The sequence below is a fragment of the Maniola hyperantus genome, chromosome 3, assembly GCF_902806685.2.
Source record: "Maniola hyperantus chromosome 3, iAphHyp1.2, whole genome shotgun sequence".
Lineage (NCBI taxonomy): Eukaryota > Metazoa > Arthropoda > Insecta > Lepidoptera > Nymphalidae > Maniola > Maniola hyperantus.
In genome coordinates, this window is record NC_048538.1 from 9,851,437 (window position 1) to 9,876,305 (window position 24,869).

Here is a 24,869-nt window from a genome sequence, read left to right on the forward strand (position 1 = left end):
TATTAGCCATGTTAAATGACTAATATTCCCCTTTCCCCTCCAATTAAGCGTCAGGCTTGTGCTAGGAGTAGGTACGACAATAGTGCAACGGGCGGGGTTTGAACCGTCGACCTTTCGGTTTTCAGTCCACTCCTATACCGGTTGAGCTATTGAGGCTCAAATGATGATGGTGATATGCATGCTGGTCATTGCATATTATGATCTAATAGACTAAAAGACCATAAGTATATTTAAAGTGAACTATGCCTGTGATTTTCTTCACATGGATTTAGGTTAATAGTAGATTTAGATGTTGGGTTTGCGAACTACAGTCCTATTTTTTCGACATTTTGAACGATAAATCATAAACTACTATGCATAAAAAGAAATAAAAATCTGTTTTAGAATGTACAGGTAAAGGCCCTTTCATATGATACCCCACATGAGGTACGGAACCCTAAAAACAATCACTTTCACTCAATTTTTATAATATTAGTTGTAGTGATAAATGTCCGCGACCGCCAAAAACTCAAGAATGCTGCAGCATTTTATACAGATTTTATGCGAATATTATTTTACGTATAAAATCTGTAAAAGATTTTATACGTAAAATATACGTTGGAAATACAGATTTTGTCTCTTAGCAATCTGGCAACACTAATGACACTGCCAAATTGCTAAATTAACTATCACTGTCAACTGTCAACGTGCTATATAAGTTTAACAACCTCAAATACCTAATAAATTGTTTATAACAAATAAAAATTCACTCTTTTATCGTGTTTATCATGCCCCACAATGAATTTGGCGCTGGCTGAAAGTACCCAAGAGAAAGTTCCTTCTGTTCTTCAAGATATTTTAAAACGAATTTCAATTGACGGAAAATCGACAAATTTAAACCAAACAGATGTTTTTCTCGTTTTGCTTATTGTTTTGCTATCGGAAAATGGGTTTTACCTGATGGCCGACAACATAGCAGAGTCCCAATGTTTGCAACTCATTGATAACAAACATTTATCCAAATGGAAAATCTCTACAGGGGTATATGAATTAACTTTTGTTTTGGGTGGTTTTAGGGACACTTTAATTAAATTAGTGCTGTGCCCACTTGGAAACTCTAGTCTGATAAATGTGGTTATTAGTGACATCAATCCAGAAGTGTATTCAGTATGTTTTCCTGTGAACCGTTATGTTGTGGACCTGGAGGCTTCAACCATTCCAATGATGTTTCATGACTTAAAAGATCTATCGGACACATTTAAAACCAGAATAATTACCCCACTAAAAAGCACATTACTGAACTATTATGGCTATTCCAGTGCAAGTTTTGTGGGCTTACCTGAAGAATTATTATTCAATATATTGTTGTACTTGCCTGTATCCAATATCATAAATGTTGGTAAAACATGTAAAAAATTAAGTTTAATATTAATTAATGAATGTTTTTGGCATAAATTATTTCTTAGGGATTTCTCAAGTACGGTATTAACAGATTGTCAAGAATACAAAACTTTATATAGAAGCATGTATATTTCGCATCAAGAAAAACTACGTAGAGCCAGGTGCTCAATAAGCACATTGCATGATGTAATAAATGTTTCTGATTATTACTATTTGTCTTTTGATTATCGTTATAATAATTTGTAGTTCGTTAAGTTTTTATCACTGTTTCATAATTTGTCCAATTTGTACTTGCTTTATTCCAGTTTATAATAATTATAATATCTGTTAATCTTGCAGTTTAAATAAACAAACAATAGAATTACAGGTTCATATTTTTTATTTTTAGAATACTCATTTATCTTAAAATAATGAAACAGTTGTGTAAAAAATAATTACTTAACAAAATATATTCATCATGAGTACCTACACCGGTATTTTATTTATACCAAATAGGATCTTAGCCTGGTTATTTTAAGTAATGAACTCACTAGAAGATGCAACATGCTCAACACTATTCACTACTAATATCATAAATGTGAAAGTGTTTGTTTGTTAGTTTGTCCTTCAATTACACTGCACCAGATTGACATGATATTTTACATGAATACCTAGTTAAAGACCCAGAGAGTGACTTTCCAACAAGATTTTTAAAAACCTAAATCCATCTAGACAAACTCGCAGGCATCAGCTAGTCATGCATATTATATTTAAATGAAGTGACTTTAAGTATGCATTGTGGCTAATTGTGTAGCACAAAATCTTTAAACCAAGTGACAGCTCAGAATCAAATGCTATCCTTTTTCGCACTAAGCATTGTGAAAAGGATAGCAATATATTTAGAGATGTGTACACCAGAATTAGCAAAAAATATGAAAGTAGATGGTTCGTGTGACTAGAATAGAATAGAATAGAATAGAATAGAATAGAAATGTATAAGCCGTAAAAAATGACTCCTCACGCACCATTTTAACTTTTTTCATGTGAAAAGTACGATTTTAGACCTTGTTTTAAGATGAACCGTACTTTTGACATGACAGTTGACCTATAAAGTTAAAATGACTCGTAAGGAGTAATTTTTTACACATTATACCTACCTAGGAACTAACATTTGGCACCAGCTCCAAAAGATATATTATGTAAGAAATTAAATTATTTTTCATTTTATTGTTGGTGCTTATTGAAGCGTTTTATCGAAGCCTATTATTATCTTCTTCTTTTCTTGTCTATGGCTCTATGTACTGCGGTTTTGTTGTCCGCAATAATTCTGCCAATGTCAATTCAGTGGAGAAAACATCGTTGTAATTTGGTTCTTGAATTCCTTTCATGAGAGACTTTTCTTTCTATCCTTTGTCGTTGTTTGTTGTTGTATTATTATGTATACAGTCCGTTATGTGACAATGTGCTTGAAGTTTTCTGCCTTCAGTTTTGTTATAAGTGACTTTGAACAAGAACTATAATATACATCGATGTATAATAATGATATGGTAGAATTACAACTTAACTCATTGGTTGCAATGATAAATCCACCAATTTCCTGAAAATAATTATAAAACAGACATTATGTACCTACCTTCGACATGTACATACTTCATACACATATTATTACAAAACGAAAAATTAATGCACTCCATTTTTAATAGGTGACAGTGGAGAAAAATTAATTCTTGGTACACAACAGTCCCTCGCTAAAGGTGCACGGCATTTGTCAATACCGTTTGATTCTGCAGCTACTAATGGTGACATAAGTAAGTGTATTTCTCAATCAAACAACTTACTCGTTTCTATATAATGCTTATTAAAAACTAAATAAGTACAATGCTTAAATAATATTTACTTATTTTGTTACAAAAAAAAAATTGCTTGAACCGTGAGGCGCAAGCAAAAAAATGGGTGCAAGCGATTTTCGAACTTATTGACATAGTCAGAAAACAGCATTTTAGCAATCTATGAATTATACTGAGCAAGAATATGACAAAAAACAACTTTCTCATAACCGTCAATAAGGTCGATATTTGCTTGCACCCATTTCACCGTGAGGCGCAAGCAGATAAATGAGTGCAAGCGATTTCCGACCTTATTGACATAGGGAACAACATTTTAACAATCTATGAATGATACCTACTGAACAAGAATATGACAAAAAACAACTTTCTCATAACCGTCAATAAGGTCGAGAACTAGGGTATAGCTTGTATTTAACTCGATTGATTAAAATTTTAAATTTTACTCTTAATAGGTACCCAATACCTTCGCGACAGGTCGAAATGGCAATCGGGGAGGGAACGCCCCGCACACCCGCACGGCCCCTGTGCTAACCCAGTGCGGGCGAGCGAGGGTGACGTGCGGGTGTGCGGGGTGTCACCCCCGCTTCATACCCCGATTGCCATCTCAACCTGTCGCGGACTACAGTACCTACCTATGTATGTAAAAATAAAAACAAGTAGAACGATAAAGCAATGTCAAGTAGGTACCTACAATACAATAGGTAGGTAAGTTTACCTAGTTACCTATAAAAAAATCTTTTTAGTAGGTAACTACTATATTTATTATCATACATTTCTACGTATTTATTATCATACGAATTATAAAATGATGATGATGATTTCTAAAAAGAACAATACTACTAAACGTACCTAACCTATTACCTATAATACTTATAATGTATGATAATACCTACACTTTGAAAAACATTTTCTCATACGATTTATAAAATGACGCAAGTATTTCCAAAAAGAACAAATCTACTATAATAGGTATTATTAACGCGCGACACAAATCTATCACAACACAAAAATGTACCTAATCTACATTATTTTGCCTAATCTACATTACAATTATTCGCATTAAATATTTATCGACACTCAAGTTCACAAATAAATAAAATTGCATTCAAAATGTATTACGAAAAAACAAAATGATAAAAATACTAGCCGCATACTCGTATCATCACAGTCAACATGTAACAGGCCAATACGAAAATTCGATGTAATAATTATTCACCGTCGAGTCGCGACGATATTTGTAACAGCTGTACCTAATATTTATTCTAATATCGTCGCTCGGTCGCGCCGCGCGCGGCGTATCAAAGATCGAACGCCTGAGTTATTTATTAGGAAGGATTTTCTCAAATTTTCACTACTTAGTAGTTAGTACGTACTGTATTTTGTATTCAATTTTGTTTTAATCTAAAAACGAATATCTTGAATACATTTATATATTTAACTAGCTGATCCCCGCGGCTTCGCCCGCGTAGATTTAGGTTTTTAAAGATCCCGTATAGCCTATGTCACTCAGGAATAATGTAGCTTTCTACTGGTGAAAGAATTTTTAAAATCGGTTCAGTAGTTCTAAAGATTACCCCCTACAAACAAACTTAACGACATTACCTCTTTATATAATACAACGGGCCGTGCAGCAGAAATCGTAATATTTTAATTTCGCCATAATTTCAAAACCGAACGTCCAATTTTAATCATTCAAAGACCAAATATTATCTCCATAAACTGTTCTTAGTGATGAAATCATTTATTTTGATAAGGATTAATAGCATGAGTAAAATAAACGCGTTTAAATGTAGTCCAAAAAAAATTCAAGATTTTTAAATAAAAAAATGGTTGCTGTGCCTCACTCGACATAGATGGGTATAGTGTGTCGCGGACTTTTTTGTAGATATTTATAAGATCTACAATTAATTAGAACATTTTATGGTTCTATCTTTTATAGTTTAGGCAGCGTACGCAAAATAAGTAACTTTTCTGGTTGATTTTTTACACCTTGTGTCCGAAAAACCCAAATATCTTACGGAACCCTATTTTTTTCCAAAATAAAATATAGCCTATGTTACTCGTGGATAATGTAGCTTTCGAATGGTGAAAGAATTTTTAAAATCGGTCCAGTAGTTTTTGAGCCTATTCAGTACAAACAAACAAACAAACAAACAAAGTTTTCCTCTTTATAATATTAGTGTAGATAAATTTATTAGGTACATTATTTTTTGACACCTCTAGTGCGAAATTTATATCTAGGTTTAATGGATAGACCAACGATCACGGCATCGTACCGGAACGCTAAATCGCTTGGCGGCACGGCTTTGCCGGTAGGGTGGTAACTAGCCACGGCCGAAGCCTCCCATCAGACCAGACAAGAGGAATTTAGAAGTTATTAAATTCGTAACTGCCCCTGCTGGAAATCGAACCTGGGATCTCCCACTGATAAGACTACTGCACTCACCACTGCGCCAGGGAGGTCGTCAAAAAGTTAAATTAAAGTTAAGTAAAATTAAAAAGTGTTATTTCTTATACGATGGTACGGAACCCTTCGTGTACGAGTCCGACTCGCTCTTGGAGGCTAACTCTGTTGAACACAATCTGTAATGGGCAGATTACACCTACCGAGTACAGTGGCGAGTCAGTGTCCTCGGCCGAGTACTCGGTTGGTATAAACACTAAACGAGTGCAATTTCGCAATTTCTCAGCCACAGCACTGTCTCGGCCGAGTGACATTTTACTGTCTCGCTTCACTACTCGGTATAGGTGTAATCGTACCATCAACTAAACTAAATACAAGTTTAAATCTAATTAATTTATTTAATAATTATTCTCATTGATGGAACAATATATTTAGACCTGTCATTTAGAGATTGTGTAGCCATGCTGGCCAATGGCCATCAAGTTGCCACTAGGCGATGTCTTCCGAAGTATGATGAAAACATAGAATTAGGAAGTGAGAACGCCATCTTGAAAGAATTTGCAAAAATACATATGGGTGTTATGACGTTTTTATTTCAGTCTCCTTTCGAGACTCGAAACGATTATTAAATACCGGTGTTAAGATCGTATATTGAGCAATTAGATATTACGATGGCAATCGCGCTCTAATCACTTAAATACTACATATTTATTTTGCCATTAGTTTTTTAGATTTTTGCCATTATTTTTTAGATAGACAAACATCTACGCATCGTGACCTGTAGCCCCGTACCTATTCTTTAACAATATTTCAGAAATACCTGTTTTTCTGAGTAACGCTTATGATATTATGTTACATATCAGCAGCAGGTACGTAATCTAATTTTACGTGAAACGATACAGTTTATCGGCTCTTATGAAATATAATTACAAAATTTATAAATTTTTAACAATTATCAATTTTAGGGCGTTTGTGCACGATTATTCCTATTCGTTAAAATACGACTCGAAGTGGCTGTTTGTCATACGAAATGTACCTACGTACGCTGTGTACTCATTTGATACGTATTTAGGTAAATACATACAGATCCGTGAGTTTGAATTCTCTGTGAGATCTGTCAAAAATTAAAATACGAATCAGAATGGAGTCGTAGGTGTAAACACGAATAAATGAGTACACAAGCGCTCGTACATTTTGTATGACGGTCACTTCGAATGTATGTATGTATGTATGTATGTATATACTTTATTGCACCACAGAAACACAAATGTAATGTTAAATAGTATTTTTACGAAAGCGAATACGAAGCGAACACGAATGAGTGCACAAACGCCCTTAGGATATATTTTTAATTTTCAAAAGTAGATTTCAGAATATTGTAAAAGATATCAGTAACATAATGTAATAATTTGTAATTCATGTAAAAGTGTAAGCTTGCTTTATGTATTCGTATTTATCTCGGCCCGGGGTCCTGGCTAGTATGGGGTAGGGTGAGGATGCGCACATAAGGTGCGCCGCGCAGCCTCCATTTGTCCCTTCGCCGCCGCGGCGCCACCATTTGAGAGTTATTCCTTGTTTCACGAGGTGAACGCGACACCAAGAGTGCGGCTTAAATGTATGGCCGTGTGCCGTAATTACGTGCTGATGGCTTGGAGGTGAAATAAAACGTGGAGGGTTCGCGGAGGGGGCGCGAAGGGCCGCGGTGGCGGTGCTACGGACCAATGCTTACTCACAGTAGATCTGATGGCGATTTTCCCATATATACAAGAGGTGAGCGTACCTTGCATATCCTATGAGCCTTGAACTTTTTCTAGTTCTTAATAATATTTTTTTCTGATTCATGATTACTGACAAGGTCTGCTTATCGGTGTTAACGTTAACATTCTTGGTTTATCACTTGCATCCTAATAAGTAACATTCCCAAAAGTAGTTTTTTATCTCTATGATATAGTTTTTCTTTGTTTAAACCTAAAGATGATTAAGAATCAATATTTCTGTTTCGTCTTACAGGTTATTTGATAAATAATACATTTTACTCAAGTGCATTATGTATCTACCTCCATAATCCTTTATGATTATAATTCTGATAACACGATAACATGCTGGATTTTAAATTCTCTATTACTATTATTCAGGCTTCGCCGCATATAATATGCTTAACTAGGTTTGCGCTTGAAAACACGCTTGATTAAATTTCTAGGACAAAGTATGTCTATTAATAAATATAAAGGTTACACGCTCAATCAAACCGTGTACACGTTGACATAGCTTTTATAGGTACCTACCTCTTTTGATCCTTTTACATTACTATTCAGTATCAACTATTACTGGTAAAACGCACACTTCTAAATAGGCTAAGCTGATTCTGAGCTCCCTGGTAAAACATCACAATCCTATGCATGGAGTAGTCAATTGCTATCAACTTTGGGCGAAAAATGGGGCATTTTTGAGTAACTGTGCGTTTGTATTTTTTTTAAATACATATAATTAATATATTTTATTTAAAAAATTGTACAGGATCTAAAAGTACAAAAGGTCGTATGGCCATAGTAATATCCGCATAATCCGCTGAGCTGTTAATAAAGTGTTTCAGTCTGTAATACGTTTTTTAAACTTATTTGCTACAATTGTATCTAATTAAAGTACCTATTACATCTATCGTGATTTAAATTCATCATCATCATAATCAAACGTCGCCGGCTCATTATTGAGCACGGGTCTTCCCTCAGAATGAGAAGGGCTTGGCTATAGTCCACTACGCTGGCCATGTGCGGATTGGCAGACTTCACACACCTTTGAGTACATTATGGAGAACTCTCAGGCATTCAGGTTTCCTCGCGATGTTTTCCTTCATCGATAAAACAAGTGATGTTTACTTGCTTAAAGCACAAATAACTTCGAAAAGTTAGAAGTGCGTGCTCGGGATCGAATACCCGACTCCCAAAATAGAAGGCCGACGTCTTAACCTCTAGGCTTTATTACAAAGAAAGCCAAGTTTTAAACGGCTTTGATATATGGGTGCGACATAATATTTGCATAATTTTTTATAACTTTCCAGGTAGAATATTATCTTATGGCTGTTATGACTGACTTTATAATATACATAACATGTATTATTAATGTAATTTAAACTGATTTTTGTTCTATAAAGAAGCAAATAGAAGTATCGTCGCGTTATCAATTTGTTATCTAATCTTGACCGACTCCGTGCCAATGTCTTAGTTGTAAATCGCGTTTTGTTTTATTTGGACTACACAGTTATAATTTTTTTTAATTAAATGAAGTTTCATGTGCCGGCTTATGTGTGCGCGGTGGTACATAATGGATGATTCAGTGCTCAAGGCTAACATATCCAAATCTAGACATAGACCTATCGACAATGATGTTAGGAGTGAGAGTGGGGAGCTAGATAATGACACAACGACATGTAAGTTGTGAGGAATTTTGAATATTCTATCAGTTCTATAAAACATCTGATTCTGATTTCTGTATAATATCTGCGTACCATAATCATAATGTATTTAGTGCAGTGTTTCCACTTACGATTTTAGTTTATCCTTGTTTCTGTAGAAATTCGATTCAAATAACCATAAAAATTGTTTGAAATATCCTGATTTAGAATGTATATCAAATATTTCACGGTTATTATTTATTTAACAATATCATATTTCGTTTTTAATAACATTTCACAGTCCTAAATGATAAGTCTTGTGACGTAGATGGTGTTTAGTTATTGTTTTCAAAAATTGTAATCTAAATAAATTATAACTGTGTAATCAAACCTCTATTACGGATATCTTCTACTCATGTGCTGTCTCGTACGAATAATGAATACCTATCCAGCTGATTAGTTTTTATACCTATAAAATACGCTATTATACCTCTATTTCCTAAAAATTATTAACAATATTTCATTCTGCCTCTTTCTAGTCTTTTTGGGCACCTTTGGTAAATATAAAAAAATACAAAATTGACAATATAGGGTGGATTAAAAAAATTGTTTGCCACCTGAAGTTCGATTTTACCCAAAATAACGCTAAATTCCTGTCTATATAAGAATCACCCTAAACCTTACATAATTTTAGTAGTTTCGTCCTTAAATAGGATGAAATCTCTAAAAGCGGAAACACTGATTTAGTGACGACGACATTCGATCACTAATGAATACCGATTACATGGCTAAGCACGTGATGAGTAGGCACTTGTAACTTGTACATAATAACATTTACTGCAACAGTCTGCGTGTAGGATTATAAATAATGCTTTCATTGCTTTTATTAAGGTTCCGTTGTAAAACAAGGAATCAAGGAACCTTTATGGCTTATAATTTCGTCCAGTTCGTCTGTGTCAACTGTTGATAAAAAACCGGTCAAGTGCGAGTCGGACTCGCACACGAACGGTTTCGTACCATCGTACAAGATATTTAACAGTTTTATGTGCAACACAGCAATTTTTTTTTAAATGCTGTGATAGCCTAGTGGTTAGGACGTACGCCTTCTAATCGGGGGTCGGGGGTTCAATCCCAGGCACGCACCTCTAACTTTTCGGAGTTATGTGCGTTTTAATTAATGAAATATCACTTGCTTTAACGGTGAAAACAACATCGTGAGGAAACCTGCATGCCTGAGAGTTCTCCATAATGTTCTCAAAGATGTGTGCAATCTACCAATCTGCACTTTGCCAGCATGGTAGACATGGCCAAAACACTTCTCACTCTGAGACGAAACCCGTGCTCTGTAGTGAGCCGGCGATGGGTTGATCACGATGATGATGATGATGTGCAACACTGCAAGTTACTGATGAACAGCGCCATCTATATGTGATTTAGTAATCTAATTATGTTGTGGAAACATGACAATATTTTTGTATGATGTAACCACAAATTCACGGTTTTCAGATTTTTTCCTTTTAGACATTGCTATCTGCCAAATTTCATGATTCTAGGTCAACGGAAAGTATCCTATAGACAGACAGACAAAGTAGTGATGATCTATAAAGGTTTATTATTTTCATTGGATGTCCGGAACCCTAAAAAAACCACTAAAGAGAAACTATTAGAGCTGCCAAGTGTTTGGTACAATAATGATTATAGAAACTCAAGAATGCAACAATAAATGATACACCTGCTCGATTATCATGCGGGGATGAGGCTGGGGTGTCCGCGGGGGGTGGACGCGAGGTAAACCCGGTAAGCCGGTGCCGATGAACGTTCGTCGCACTTTACACGTTCATATATTCTCGCTACCTGCAAACAATCCTAACAGTGGTGTACACAATGTGTACTGAATATCAATGATCCAAGAGTCGCAAACTGCGTCGCATTTTAATCCATTGTTGGCTTTATTCATTACTTTACATCGTAGTTTATGCAACATGGCGGATGTAGTGGAATTCTTTCTTCTCCTATATGTGGTATGAATTAGGTAGGTATAGGTAGAAAATAATAGATCGACGTACTTAGATATTTTCAAAGGAGAACTTTGATGAAGCTGATGTGGTTTTCCCATAGTTCTTCTCTTGTAGGTAGGTAGGTACATACCTAATTTATTTTTCTCTAGATAACGTCCGAAGTCCTATACTCACATGTTAAATCACCAATGCAACGATACCTACAAAAGCGAACTTTATCAAATAAGCCAAAGCACCTAACTATCGTGACTAAGAACCTCGTGACTCCTTGTACTCGTGTCTCGTAGTCCGAAACGTAGTACCTACGTCGCGTAGGGATCTCTAGTCGCGACTCGCTAAAGTACGCCGTCACCATGGCACTCATGGCATGGATCGGCGAACGAGGCGCGTCGAGTGCAACATGCAATGCAGGGGCGACAGAGGCAGGCAGGCCCCCACCCTTGCCTCGCCCGTCTCGGCCCGCGCGCCAGTTCGTCGCCGTGCGTCCCTCGCGACGCAGGTACTATGATTACGATATTATAATCATCATAGCCGTCCTGCGTTGATTCGTGTGTGTCTTTGTGTCGTGTTGTTTACCAGTGAAGTGGTGTTTGTTGTCAATACCGAAGATGTCGTGCGTGCGACATGGCTGTGTGTAGTTGACATGTCGCTGAGCGCGCCCGCTCAAGCGGTGCGCGGTACCAGGACCAATAGCCTCGACCATCTTGATTTCCAAGAGCGCAGGCAGCTGATTGCTAGCTCGCTATCACTGACAGACTTCCTTCATGTAGGGGCCAAAGAAGTGGCTGCTGTTGCTGTTGCCGGTAAGTTGATAAACTGAAGATTAACACATTTTTCAGTTTTTACTATTAGTACCCTATAATCCCCACAATTCTAGGTGGCTTGCCTTTCTGCTGACATATCAGCATTCAGCAGGTCAGCTAATTTTTTTTGTCATTTCAAGATACTAACTATGGTTGTTTGTTATATGCAGAGAAATCTCGTTTGTAACGTAAATAATTTATTGACGGTATAATTTATGATAATTTGATGCAGTCAATGAGAATAATTCTATGCCTTCCACTTATATTCTGCTCAACGTTGTTATTGTCATCTCCTCTGGACTTTTGGAAGTATCTACCTACCTTAATTCGTTTAATGTAAAAACTTGTCAGTCCGATAAAAGACCATAAAGACTTCAGTTTCAAGTCCTGGCCAACCAAAAATTTAATCAATAATGGACACTGAACACATTTTGGAAAATAAACATTGGACATTGATAGATTTGATACGAGCTAAGCATCAAGAACATTCCTGTTCCTACTTACATTAAAAAGAACTTTACGTGCAAATATCAATATAAGAAAATTTTGGACTAAACACTAAAGTTTTAATACTTAAGTAAATAAATAATAAAGGCTGACATACAAAAAGTAAAAGCCTGTAAATAAAAGATTAAAAAATATTTGATTATGTACTTAATTATGTAAATTAAATACTTATATGATATAAAACCAATAGTTGCATCATCCTAACATATTCCTCCTAACGTATTTTCGATTTGTTTCAAGGAATCACACTGTCCAATTCAATTTAAAAATTTCATATAGGACACCTAATGTCACGCTACGTCTCTGGAACTCCACCATCAAGTAAATTCTACTGAGTTTTAAGAGCTTGCAACTTGCAAGTAAATAACTCGGCAATCACTGTTTTCAAATCATAATAAGTTACAATGTTTAACAATATTATCAAGATGTAACAATTTACTACACTATCTTGTGGGCAACTGATACCTCAACGGGCTGCTTACACGCAAATTCATCATTAAGGAATCCATCAATTGAATAACGTAAGATTAATTTGACGTAAGATTTTTTATACCTATATTACCTGTTATCTCCCAAAGCTTTCATGATCCAAACTTCATAGTCGCTGATCGTTCCTCCCTGTCTTGGGGACAATACGCAGAGAAACTTTCAGCTTTTATAATGAAACGAAGTTCTGGCACGCGCTGGCTCTAAGTCCATAAATGCATGACGCCACTTTCGTATTGTTGTTGGCAAATGGAATAAATCATGATTTTATAAATAGAAAGATTTTTTTATTCCAATACTTAATTATTTTGGGTTCAATTGGATATGAAATCTGTTCCAACAGTCCTTTTATATAAACATCACTCTAAAAGCAGGTATTGAATATCATCTACAAGCTGAGCGTTAACATCCCAAACTTGGTAAAAGTTAGATACAAAACGAATAGATACGTCACGAGTATTTAGAAGAAAGCCAGAAAGCTGTAACCGTTCCGCACGATGCATCTCTATCATACGTTATCAATGCAACGGTTACATATGATATTAACGATTCATTTATACGAGCAAGCTCTGTTGTGCTGCAATCGGTGCCACTTACCTACAACCAAATTGAAATTTCTCTATCTTTCATTCGTGAATATTGTGGTCCAATTATGGTTAAGTGAAGTCGTAGTTTAGATTGAACTAATAATAGTATGTACTATGTAATTTAATCTTTTAATCAAGAAGAAAACTTGTCATACGGGTGATTTTTCAGAAGATACAAAAATCCTCAAAATCTTAAGATGAATGAAAGGATACGTTTTTTAGGGTTCGTATCCAAAGGAGCCCTATTTAATGTCGGCACTCTGCTTACTTGTTGACCAACAAACAAAAAACCAAAACAGAGTTAATTTTCAAAAGTAGCATCTAGGTATTACGCTTATCTATTGATGCATCCTAACGTCGCAAACGTTTAAGTTACAAATATGCTTCGGGGACAAATGCGGTCATAGCCTCTGCAACCGAGAATCCTGAAACCGATTCACCGAAAAGCACGAGAAGTACCTATTTAACACTAAAAAAGTCAAAACATTCACAGTAAAATAAGTGATTCAAAAGTAACACTGGCAAAGAAAACAAATTGTAACTTAATTGTTGGTCTAAATTCTTGACTGTCGCTGTTCATCATGCATTATTCGCCTTTTTCTTATCTTAGCTGCTGCTTGTACGCGTTAGAATGGTCTGATAATAATTAGAACAGAATGATAAGAAGGTATTTATGGATATTAAATATTTATCGTACAGTTTATATCAAAATTCCAGTAACTATCAGCTTGAGGAAATAAAATAAAGTAATTATTGGGTTTTATATTTCCAATAATACACCAGGAGGTCACAACAAATATAGCAATATGGCTGATACTGGATTCAGAGGATTTAAGTCAGTTTTTACATTACTAATTCGCATGTATAATGCTAGTACTTACTTTCGACAAATTACCCAGCCATATCCATATGGCGTGTTTTGGTCACGATCACTTGTTTCTCAGGCGTCATAAATAGATAACACAACGACTCAGCGCAAGCGGTCTGACATATTTGGCATCGGACGATTGCCCTTTATCCTCTGAATCCAGGACCAGCTATATCCGTGACGTTTACCAAAGTTGTATGACCTCTTAAATCGTTACAATTCTTGCAATTCACGAAGGCTAGTGAACTTTACTTGTGGTAACGTTGTTTACATGGTCATTGCGTAAGTGTGCGTGCATGTCGGACCAATAAGTCGCGAGGTAGCGTTGTCAAACGCACACATTTAGTGTACCTTACGTATACCGAGACGACTTAACAACAAGCATGAGTGAGTGGCCTTCGTGAAATGCAAGAACTATACCTCGACATGGAATTTTGCTACCACGACATCGAAATGCGAAGTGCATTTCGTTTTCTCGCCATCGAACTTCATGACCTCAAAGTCGACAATCGTTGCCTCGAAGACGAATTTGTTACCTCAAAATACATCGAACATCGTTAACACCACGTCAACCTTCATTTCCTCGACATCGACTTTCTTAACCTCGCCATCGAACTTCGTTACCTCGAAGTCTACCTTCGTTTTCTCGAAATCGACCTTCGTTCCATCGACATCGACTTTCGTAACATTGACCTTTGTCACCTCGAAATCGACCATCGTTAACTCAAATCGACCTTCGTTACCTCGATATTGAATTTCGTTACCTCGAAGTCGTTCTTTGTAACCTCGACTTTGACCATCGTTTCTTTGAAATTAACTTTAGTTTCGTCGACATCGACTTTCGTTGCCTCGTTATTAAACGTCGTTACCTCGAAGTCGATTGTCGCTACCTCAAAGTCGAAGTTATTCGTTACCTCTAATTGGCTTTCGTAACTTCGAAATCGACCTTCATTACCTCGACATCGACCTTCGTTATCTCATCGTTAAATATGTCAATATTAAAAAAATCTTTAAAACTCAAGTAAAGCTAAAGATTGTTAGGTATTGACGAAAGTTTTCACTTAAGTACGTGTACTTATTAATATTATGATTGAATACCTGAATTGTTTCCTTTGGTTGTACTATTCTATCTAATGAACGCGGACATTCTTAACAATAGACTCGACGTAATGGGGCCACTAACTATCGATGTGTGTATGCATTGTCCGATAAGTATAAACTTGATATATGTAGCTTGTATTGGCATAGTTAGGTACGTTTATCTTTAACAGATCTCGAACATGTATTTCAGTGTTGTTCTGAAGGTCTAAGTTGTTACGAAATCGTAACAGGTCTTAGAGATTGTTGCTGCAATTTGGCCAATACAATCGAATGACTGTTGACAGTAGTTTTTCCTTATCTATTGGCTTATAAAATAACTTAGCCATCTCTATTTTCTTTGAACTTGTTGGAATTTAAATCATAATTTCCTAAACGACTGGTTGACTGGCTGTAAAATATGTTCTAATTCAATCTGTATACTTAGATTAAATTAAAAACCGGCCAAATGCGAGTCAGGCTCGCGCAATGAGGGTTCCGTACTACAGTCATATTTTTTCGACATTTTGCAGGATAATTCAAAAACTATGTTGCATAAAAATAAATAAAAATCTGTTTTAGAATGTACAGGTGAAGACCTTTGATATGATACCCCACTTGATATAGTTATTTTACTTCGAAAATGGAAAATACTAGGTACCTAATTATTAGTTTACGACCACAATTTTTTTTTTGTGTGATGTGACTACAAATTCATAGTTTTCAGATTTTTCCCCTAAAGCCAGCTATAAGATCTACCTACCTGCCAAATTTCATGATTCTAGGTGAACGGGAAGTACCCTGTAGATTTCTTGACAGACAGACAGACAGACAACAAAGTGATCCTATAAGGGTTATGTTTTTCCTTTTGAGGTACGGAACCCTAAAAAGGAGAAACTGACTGAACTACAAGCTCAAACCTTTGGGTCTAACTCTAGATACTTAAGATTTTGTTTATAACGCAGACCTGCACTAAAAAAAACCGGCCAAGTGCGAGCCAGGCTCGCGCACCGAGGGTTCCGTACTACAGTCGTATTTTTCAACATTTTGCACGATTATTCAAAAACTATGATGCATAAAAATAAATTTTCCCCGAATGTCTGCTATAAGACCTACCACCTGCCCTAAATACCCTGTAGGTTTCTTGACAGACCGACAGACAGACAGACAACAAAGTGATCCTATAAGGGTTCCGTTTTTCCTTTTTAGGTATTGAACCCTAAAAACTACTTACTAGATCTCGTTCAAACCAATTTTCGGTGGAAGTTTGCATTATGTACAACATATATTTCTTTAGTTTTATCCTTTTCTTATATTAGAAGTTACAGGTAATGCGGTTCACAGAATACATCTATTTACCAAGTTTCAACAATAGGTATAGGTCTTATAGTTTCGGAAAAAAGTGGCTGTGACATACGGACGGACAGACAGACAGACATGACGAATCCATAAGGGTTCCGTTTTTCGCCATTTGGCTGCGGAACCCTAAAAAGGAGATTGAGAAATTACAACAGAATTTAAGAAATAAACTAAATTAACTCGGAAGAAGCCACGGGATAAAGCTACTAGTAAAATATGTAGTTGAAAGACCAAACTATTGTTGATAAGACATCCTTTGGAATTCCCAACAAATATAATATGTGTTATCGTTTATACGTCACATCAAAATGTAGGTATATAGGTAGGTAGGTAAATACAATTCGCGTAAATTAATTTATGTATTTAACTACTACTACCTCTACTTAATTTGTAATTGGGGTGGTGCCTATCTCAAAATAAATAATTATAAATAGAGAGTCTTCCAAATTTCGTAAAATCCACGTCCATTGTTCGTTTTAAGTATGCTGAACATTTTAAATAAGTAGGTAGGTACTTCAAATGTTTATGACGTCACATCTATAATATTTCATACAAGTTCCCATACTAAGTGCGCGTTTTGGCGTTTCAAAAGTTGCTGATTTGATTAGTGGGCACCATCCTATCTATATCGGCCCTCTAGCCATGGAAAACGAATTTAGAAGATAAATACATAATGTAATCATATATCACCAACATAGAACAAAGCAGTAAATACCTACCTACCAATTGTTTGTCTATTAGCTCATCATTCAAATGGACCATTCTAAGAATTTCGAGCAAATAGGTGGGTAGGCCAAGTTGTGCAATTACTGTTGACATAATGTCTAAGGTTATAAAAGGTATTGTGCGTATTAATCAGTAGAGCAGCAAGCAATTCACGGCCAAGCGATTGCTGGCAGTGCTAATGCAGAATATCGAAGCTATGAAAACGTTCTAATGAAAGAATGTCATAGAGATTTTTAGACAACGCTATCAGTGACATGGTATGAATGCAGGGAATCTTTAGTTCCCATTTGACCTAAAAGGTGTAATATACACCTTGATATTACACCTTAATATCTTGATTATGTAACACATAATATACCTACTTACAGTATCAGGGTGTGACCGAGCTTTGCTAGATGTATTGCGATATCGGTGTTACCCCTCAATTCCTGCAGGAATTAAGGAATGACATCTATCTAGATAAACTTGGAAAGTAAAACATTAACTATGTACAAAATTTCACCCAAATCGTTAGAGCCGTTTCTGAGAAACCTAGTTATCCCCTGAACTCCTGCTGGAGCTCTGAGATGACTCCTATATTTATATTTTAGAAAGTATTAGTATCTAAAATCTAAATACAACATTACATTCAAATCTTTAGAATAATTTACGAGAAGAATTGCCCGTTTAAAGTATGTCCAGGATTGACAAACTCGTATTGAGACGCTTTTGAGATTCGGGAACATTAAAATATGTGGAACTTATCTACCTATTATTTTATTAGCATTAATAGCTCTAGTATATTGAATTACATAATTTATGAAATATTTTTGTTTACAGCCAAAAAACAAAATGGTTCAGCAGTACGAACGAACAGCCTTGGCTCAGGTGCGCGAACACCTCCCGCTGAGCGAACAAAATCCAAATTCTCGGCGTTTGGTAGGCTTTTCAAACCGTGGAAATGGAAACGGAAAAAAAAGTCGGAGAAATTCGAAGAAGCTTCTAGAAGTAAGTGCAATTACTATCCCGGTTAAGATTTTGCAGTGTGTAAAACAAAATCTGAAATTAATAGATTTAAAGAATGATCCTAAAGACCATTGCTGAGGGTATAAATCAAATGTATAATTTAAAATATATACGTACTGAAGTTTAGAATGCATAAATTCAAAACACCAAACGGTTTGAAATGTTTAGGATACCGAAATTTGAAACACGTAATATTCTCAAATTATATTAGTCAAATCATTTTTAAATTAAACATTCTAAACTTATTTATTTTAAAATATACACATTTTGATATCTACCCCAATGCTGACGACTTTAAAGAAAAGGAAAACTTTCATATCAAACTCCGCTGAATCATTCATTGCTAATCAAAAACTTTTATCTAAATAAATACGAAAATATTAATTTGTTTCTATGATTTGCAGAATTAGAAAGGAAGATATCCGTCCGAGCAAATAGAGATGAGTTAGTCCAAAAAGGAATCCTTATGCCCGAGAGTCCAGTGACCCCTGTACCCGAAGCTAGTAAGTTGTAATAATATAATGTACAATAATAACTCCTTATCGTACTGTGGCCTGGGTTGATTATTTTTTTATAGATTGGATCCTGGATTACCATCATCATCGTCAACCGAAAGACTGCTTGACATAGGTCTCTTGTAGGAACATCCACACTCCTCGGTCTTGTGCCGCCTGAACTATACCGCTTACATGATTTTCTATGAAATCTTATTTCGAAAAAAAGAAAACAGCGACGCGCGGGAGACAATAAAGGTTCGTACGCACCTGAGCGGCGCGGCGCGGCGCTTCAGTCCGACTGCAGAACGCGTCACCTCAGGCCGCTCGACGGTGCCTACCGCACTACAACTTCAGTACGCGGCACCTCGCGTCACTTGCGCGTCACTTTTATACCCGTTCGCGTACGAGCGCGAAGCGCCGCGCCGCGCCGCTGGGTATGTCGCACTAGCGTCACTGCACTGCGCGTCGCTTCGCTGCGCTTCAAAATATTCTCTCCTGCCGTGCCGCGCGGCAACGCGCGGTGAAGCGCTGTGCAGCGCCGCTCTAGTGCGATATGCGCCATACAAAATGATAGAAATGATATTTTGAAGCTCTGTGCCGCGACGTGCAGCTCGCTGAAGCGCCGCGCCGCGCCGCTCAGGTGCGTACGAACCTTAACACGCTGAATCATATCGCCTCACAAACATATCGCGATAGTATAATCTAGAGATGTGACGTTATGATGACTATCGATACAAGCCATATCCACTTATGAATTCAAATATTGAACGCAGTCCACGTTGCTTAACCGATAGTGACCCATTCTGTCAAAGGTGAAGTAGTTGAGCAGAAGTGTTGCGGTATTATTTGCCTTAACATGCGGTGTCCAGGGTGATTGTCCCGAGGTTTTTAAATTGGTACATTTTAATAAGTTCATCTTCACTACGTAATATTATAAACAAGGTATAATTTGAAAAGGTATAATTTAGGAACATTTTCCGAAAATAAGTTACCGGTATGAATTATGATGATAATTTGTGAATTAAGTCGGGAAAAAAGTCATCCTATCTGAGAGCTTCTCTGACGTGTGACGCTGTGTAAATTCTTAGGCTGAGATCTATAACGCGCATTTTGACTTTGCTCAGACTTAAGATTGAGTTAAAACGAGACAGATATAGCTCTGTCCCGTTTTAACTCGGTCTTAAGTCTAAGCTAAGTCAGAGTGCGCTCTATAGATCCCATCCTTAAAGTTACATAAACACAATGTACTTATAGTGAAATAATTTCTCTCAAGTTACTCGTATAAAGCCGGGGTGGGTCGCTAGTTAAACGTAAATTGCGAGTTTTTCATTAAGTGGACTTACCTGCATTCAAAAATCATGTGTCAATTGTTAATTTACTTCCATTTCATTATCGTTATTCAGGTTATCAGTTTGGCAAAGATCAAAGAATGTTCAGGCCTAAAAACACTTACCTGTAGATTTCTTGATGAACCAAAACTGCATTTAAAGATTTTAAGCTTATTTCGTGGTTTAACGACCATATTGTGGCTAATTCCATTGTACACAATCTCTAAACTAAACCAAAATGGAACGTCTAAATCTATTGCTATCCCTTTCATAATGTTGCTTGCGGAAAAGGATAGCACAAGATTTAGACCTGTTAATTTAGTTTAGAGATTGTGTACAAGAGAATTAGCCCCAATGTATTGTATAAAACGGGTACATACCACGATTAATTCGACGATTTTTATCTAACAATCTATCTAACAACTCATGCAACTGAGTCGAAATATCGGTAGTTAAAAATCGCCTAATTGATCGTGGTATGTACCCGTTTTATACAATACAATATGCTTTTAAAGGTTTTGAAAATTTTATATCCTGTACCTGTAGATTTGTTGTCTCTGTTCGCAACATACCTAACCGTTGTTATGACAATGTTATGTTACAATACTATAACATCATGAATGCTATTTTATCTATTCCCATCATTGTTACTTACTTACTCCATTGTATTCGTTGTAAACTGCAGGACACCTGGCCTGGCTGTATATATACTGTATTGAATCATTACTTAGGAAAAGTATTGTACAGTTTAACGGGCGTCTCTTAGAGTAAGAACTGGGCGTCTCAATAAATGACATTAGACGGATATATATATTTGATGCAACGTTTAAAAATAGTATCTAGTACTGTAAAATTATGAAGTCTAATAACATAACATAAGCAGGCATAAAAACTGTACCCTATATATATATAACAATATAATCTATCAGTCAAGCTGATATAAATGCGAACAAAATGAGATCTCACTCGCCATTTTAACTTTATGTGTCAACTGTCATGTCAAAAGTAGGATTTTGGTCCTTATTTTAAAGGTGAAGAGTTAAAATGGCGAGTGACTTCTCATTTTGTCTGGACTATACAAATAAAATTAGCTGTGTACCCTATGGGACTTCACATCATCCTCTATTTAACCCCCTTAGGGTCGATTCAAATTGGCAGTAAACAGAAAGTACGTACGTTAAAAAGTACGTACGAAACATTAGTAAAGTACGTACGAAAGTAAATATACGTTTATGTAATGGCAATCGGGGAGGAAATGACGAGGGAAGTGACGTGCGAGTGTGCGTGACGTCCCCCTGCCTCATACCCCGATTGCAATGTTGACCTGTCGTGGACTATATACGTATCACAAGTACGTTCCATGAAAGGGACGAATTCTTTGTCCTGCTGTACAGGACGATATTGCCTACACCATGTACCACCTATATACCTCGAATAAACATTATTCTATTCTATTCTATTTAAAGAAAGACCTCTGTGTGATTTAGATGAGGAGGAATCCCCGACATATGGGGAGGAGACGCGTAGCGAGCGCGACGGTCCGGGCCTGGACCGGATGGGCTTGCACGCGGCGCTCCACGCGCAGCTGGCGGCGCAGCTAGCGCAGCAGCAGGCTGCGCTGGCCGCCGCCGTGGCCGCCGCCGCCGCCGCACACCACCATCACCAGAACAACAACGTTATTGGTATGTGTTCTGCTTTTGATGTTTACGCACACTAGAAATAAATTTACCACAGACTTCTAAATAAGGAAGTAGAAATGGTATACTGCTATCTTTAATACCGGTGTAGTACAGCATGTCAAGCAACTCACCTAATGATCGAGCAAAGCGAGGTATTTGAGTCTACTTGGGTGAATTTGCATTTATCCAGCTGTCTGTCCGGTCTTCCATCTATTAAAGACATAAACTTCTGCATTAATACACAAAATTGTTTCAAATTCACAAATAATATAGTATACGTAACCCCATGTTGTAATCTAATGGAAACACCGCCGAAGGGAGAGTTGATTCCACATAATTAAATAAATCAATGGCCTAAAGCCGAATGAAATAAAAATAGATGAAATAGAAATAAAATTATTACAGTTTTCCTTGCAAAAACGTTTTACCAAATATGGCGCTACCTACAACTCAAAATTAGTGTTGTCGTATTAGACCTTTAGCAACAGTATAGTTAGATTGTAAATTACCATACCATAACAAAATTACCTATTTTGAATTCTGTGGAATTGGCTTACCACTTTTTATAATTTTTATGATAGTGTTTTCACTTACACTTCCTTCCCACAAACCTATTTCTAAATAATTTTCAATACACATCAAAAATTGCGAAACTAGCAGGATTCGAAACTGCGTCTGCCCTGAGTATGGCACCTGGAGGTCCTTTGACCACTAAGCCACGGTTCACTTAAGAAAAAAGTGGCCTAGTGTCAAAAGCGCTTTTTAATTAATTTAAAATTATTATTAACTCACCACGTCATGCAAAAGGCCAAAAACGCACCTAGGCCGGAACAATACTTGTAACATGCTACAAACTCTGAAGCACTTTGAAGTTGCATGGTGTGCGTTTTTTGGAGGTGTTTGGATACTTTACTTTAGTCAGTGCTTGTATATTATGATTTGATTAGCTACTATCACCTGACCGAACTCTTCTCGGCAGCTGAGCCTGTATTTTAGGCAACTTAGGCTGCACATCGAGACGCTCCGTTCGAGAGCATCTTGAGCGTCTGGTCGAAAGCATTTCTTATTTCTAATAATTACAATTTTTATTTGTTTAACGCGTATTTCCTGTCAATGTTATTGCAACACAACACTCAATTTTGTATATTTTACGTTACGTTTACATTAGGTACATTTCTAGTAAGAACGTAATTTACACTGTGCGACTGGTTATTCTACGAAGTAAACCTTAGTTCTCATATCCGTGCGTTGTTGGCACCGGAATGAGTGATGCGAAACTTAAATGAAAATACCTCTACTTCATAATTTATGATACAGTATATAACTTGCTAGCTTTTGCCCACGACTTCGCCCGCCTGCAGGCCGATTGCGAATCGACTGCATCTATCATTTAATGACAGCATCAATGTCAAAATATGGTTTTCCTATCACGGTTCGGCGAGACAGTCCACAAAGGATAGATGTGGACAAAAAAATGTTTTGACAGTTCATTTACACTATCGATAAAATTTATTGTATGAAAAATGCTATTGCGGACGCGTTTTGAAGTTTGATGTCATATAAGAACCTCGACAAATGTTACGTCAAATGAGGTTTTCATTGAAACAACTCGAGAGGTGTTTTTATCAGTGACATAAGCTATCCGCAAATCGTTTTACTACTCATATTAATTAAAATAAAGTTATGAAAGGGATTAAAAAAGGCTATAGTAATTCTTCTGCTAGATAAGAAATCAATTATTAATTTTAGATGCTAGTATAATAGTATAAAAGTATTTTTAGATTAATGTAAGTCTCATAAGTACTTTTAAAAGAATATGTGATGACTCTTTCATTAGTAGGTTTGCTGCACAGAGTACATTAAATATAGAGGTATACTAGCACTGAGAAACGAGAATCACAGAGTACTTTTTACACGCACCTATAACTTCTTGGAGAACAGTTATGTGCATTTTAACTAAATAATAATTAAATATCATTGCTTTAACGGTGATGGAAAAAATTGTGTGGAAACCTGCATGCCTGAGAGTTCTCCAAAATGTTATCAAAGGTGTGTGAAGTGAAGTCTACCAATCCGCATTTGGCCAGCATGGTAGACTATGGCCAAAACTCTTCTCACACTCAAGAGAACCGTACTCTATAGTGAGCCAGCGACAAGCTGAACATAATAGTATACCTTTGACTCCTTTGAGAACAATATGGAGAACTCTCAGGCATGCAGATTTCCTCATGATGTTTCCTTCACCGCTAAATCAAGTTAAGTATAATTAATTGTTTAAAACGCACATAACTCTTAGAGATGCGTACCTAGAATTGAACCCCCAACCTTCAATTATTCAGAGGTGGACATCCTAACCACTAGGCTCTTCGGGGAACTTCTAAAATTATTCACCAAAGTAATGTCCAAAAGTCAAATCATTTTCTGATTTAATTGATTTAGCTTTGGAAATTACTTTGGAATTTAAATTATTTAGGCAAATAAAACAACAGTTTGTTGATTTTTTATCTATTCTTTTATTAAAGTAGATTAGATTCAGACATTTTAATTATATCACCATCTGCTTCTTATAATAAAACAACAGTTTGATGATTTTTTATGTATTCTTTTGTTAAAGTAGATTAGATTCAGACATTTTAATTATATCACCATCTGCTTCTTATAAATCTAATCTGGCACCGTTCATTATTTTATTTGTCTCTGCACGGGGTCCCAGAGCTCGAGTTCACAACATATCCCAATCCATATCTTTGTCAGGATGAAGAAATGAATGCAGCACTGTATCACATTTGCCTGAAAAAAAATTATGATAACTGAGTAAGTGACCACTGACTGTGTTGCTTAATCTATACCACTAGGCACTACCAGCTTCTGTTTAGGTATGACGTTGTCTGCGAAGACTTTAGAATCAGTGTATATGGTATCTTTGTT

The 24,869-nt window shown here is 36.3% G+C and overlaps 2 protein-coding genes across 7 annotated transcripts in view; both read left to right on the forward strand.

Annotated features, from left to right (window-relative positions):
- LOC117995764 (phosphatase and actin regulator 1) overlaps positions 1-24,869 on the forward strand; it is a 58,317-nt gene that overhangs the window by 2,603 nt on the left and 30,845 nt on the right. For 2 of the 6 annotated variants that reach the window (XM_034983761.2, XM_034983767.2), the window contains exons 2-5: positions 3,063-3,167; positions 18,252-18,419; positions 18,842-18,940; positions 21,750-21,944. In XM_034983761.2, the coding sequence (XP_034839652.1) occupies positions 3,063-3,167; positions 18,252-18,419; positions 18,842-18,940; positions 21,750-21,944 (567 nt within the window). Of the gene's footprint in view, positions 1-3,062; positions 3,168-7,209; positions 7,381-8,833; positions 9,038-11,464; positions 11,823-18,251; positions 18,420-18,841; positions 18,941-21,749; positions 21,945-24,869 lie in introns of those variants that run through there. The other 4 variants (XM_034983808.2, XM_034983790.2, XM_034983774.2 and 1 more) reach the window with 4 other exon arrangements.
- On the forward strand, positions 652-1,848 carry ntc (nutcracker). The gene has a single exon (XM_069509278.1). It carries the CDS (start codon positions 778-780, stop codon positions 1,624-1,626), a length of 849 nt encoding a protein of 282 aa, XP_069365379.1. The 5' UTR covers positions 652-777; the 3' UTR covers positions 1,627-1,848.

What these genes read in the sequence shown, in the direction of transcription:
- ntc (XM_069509278.1), top strand. Translation starts at nt 778, where the DNA reads ATGAATTTGGCGCTGGCTGAAAGTACCCAAGAGAAAGTTCCTTCTGTT.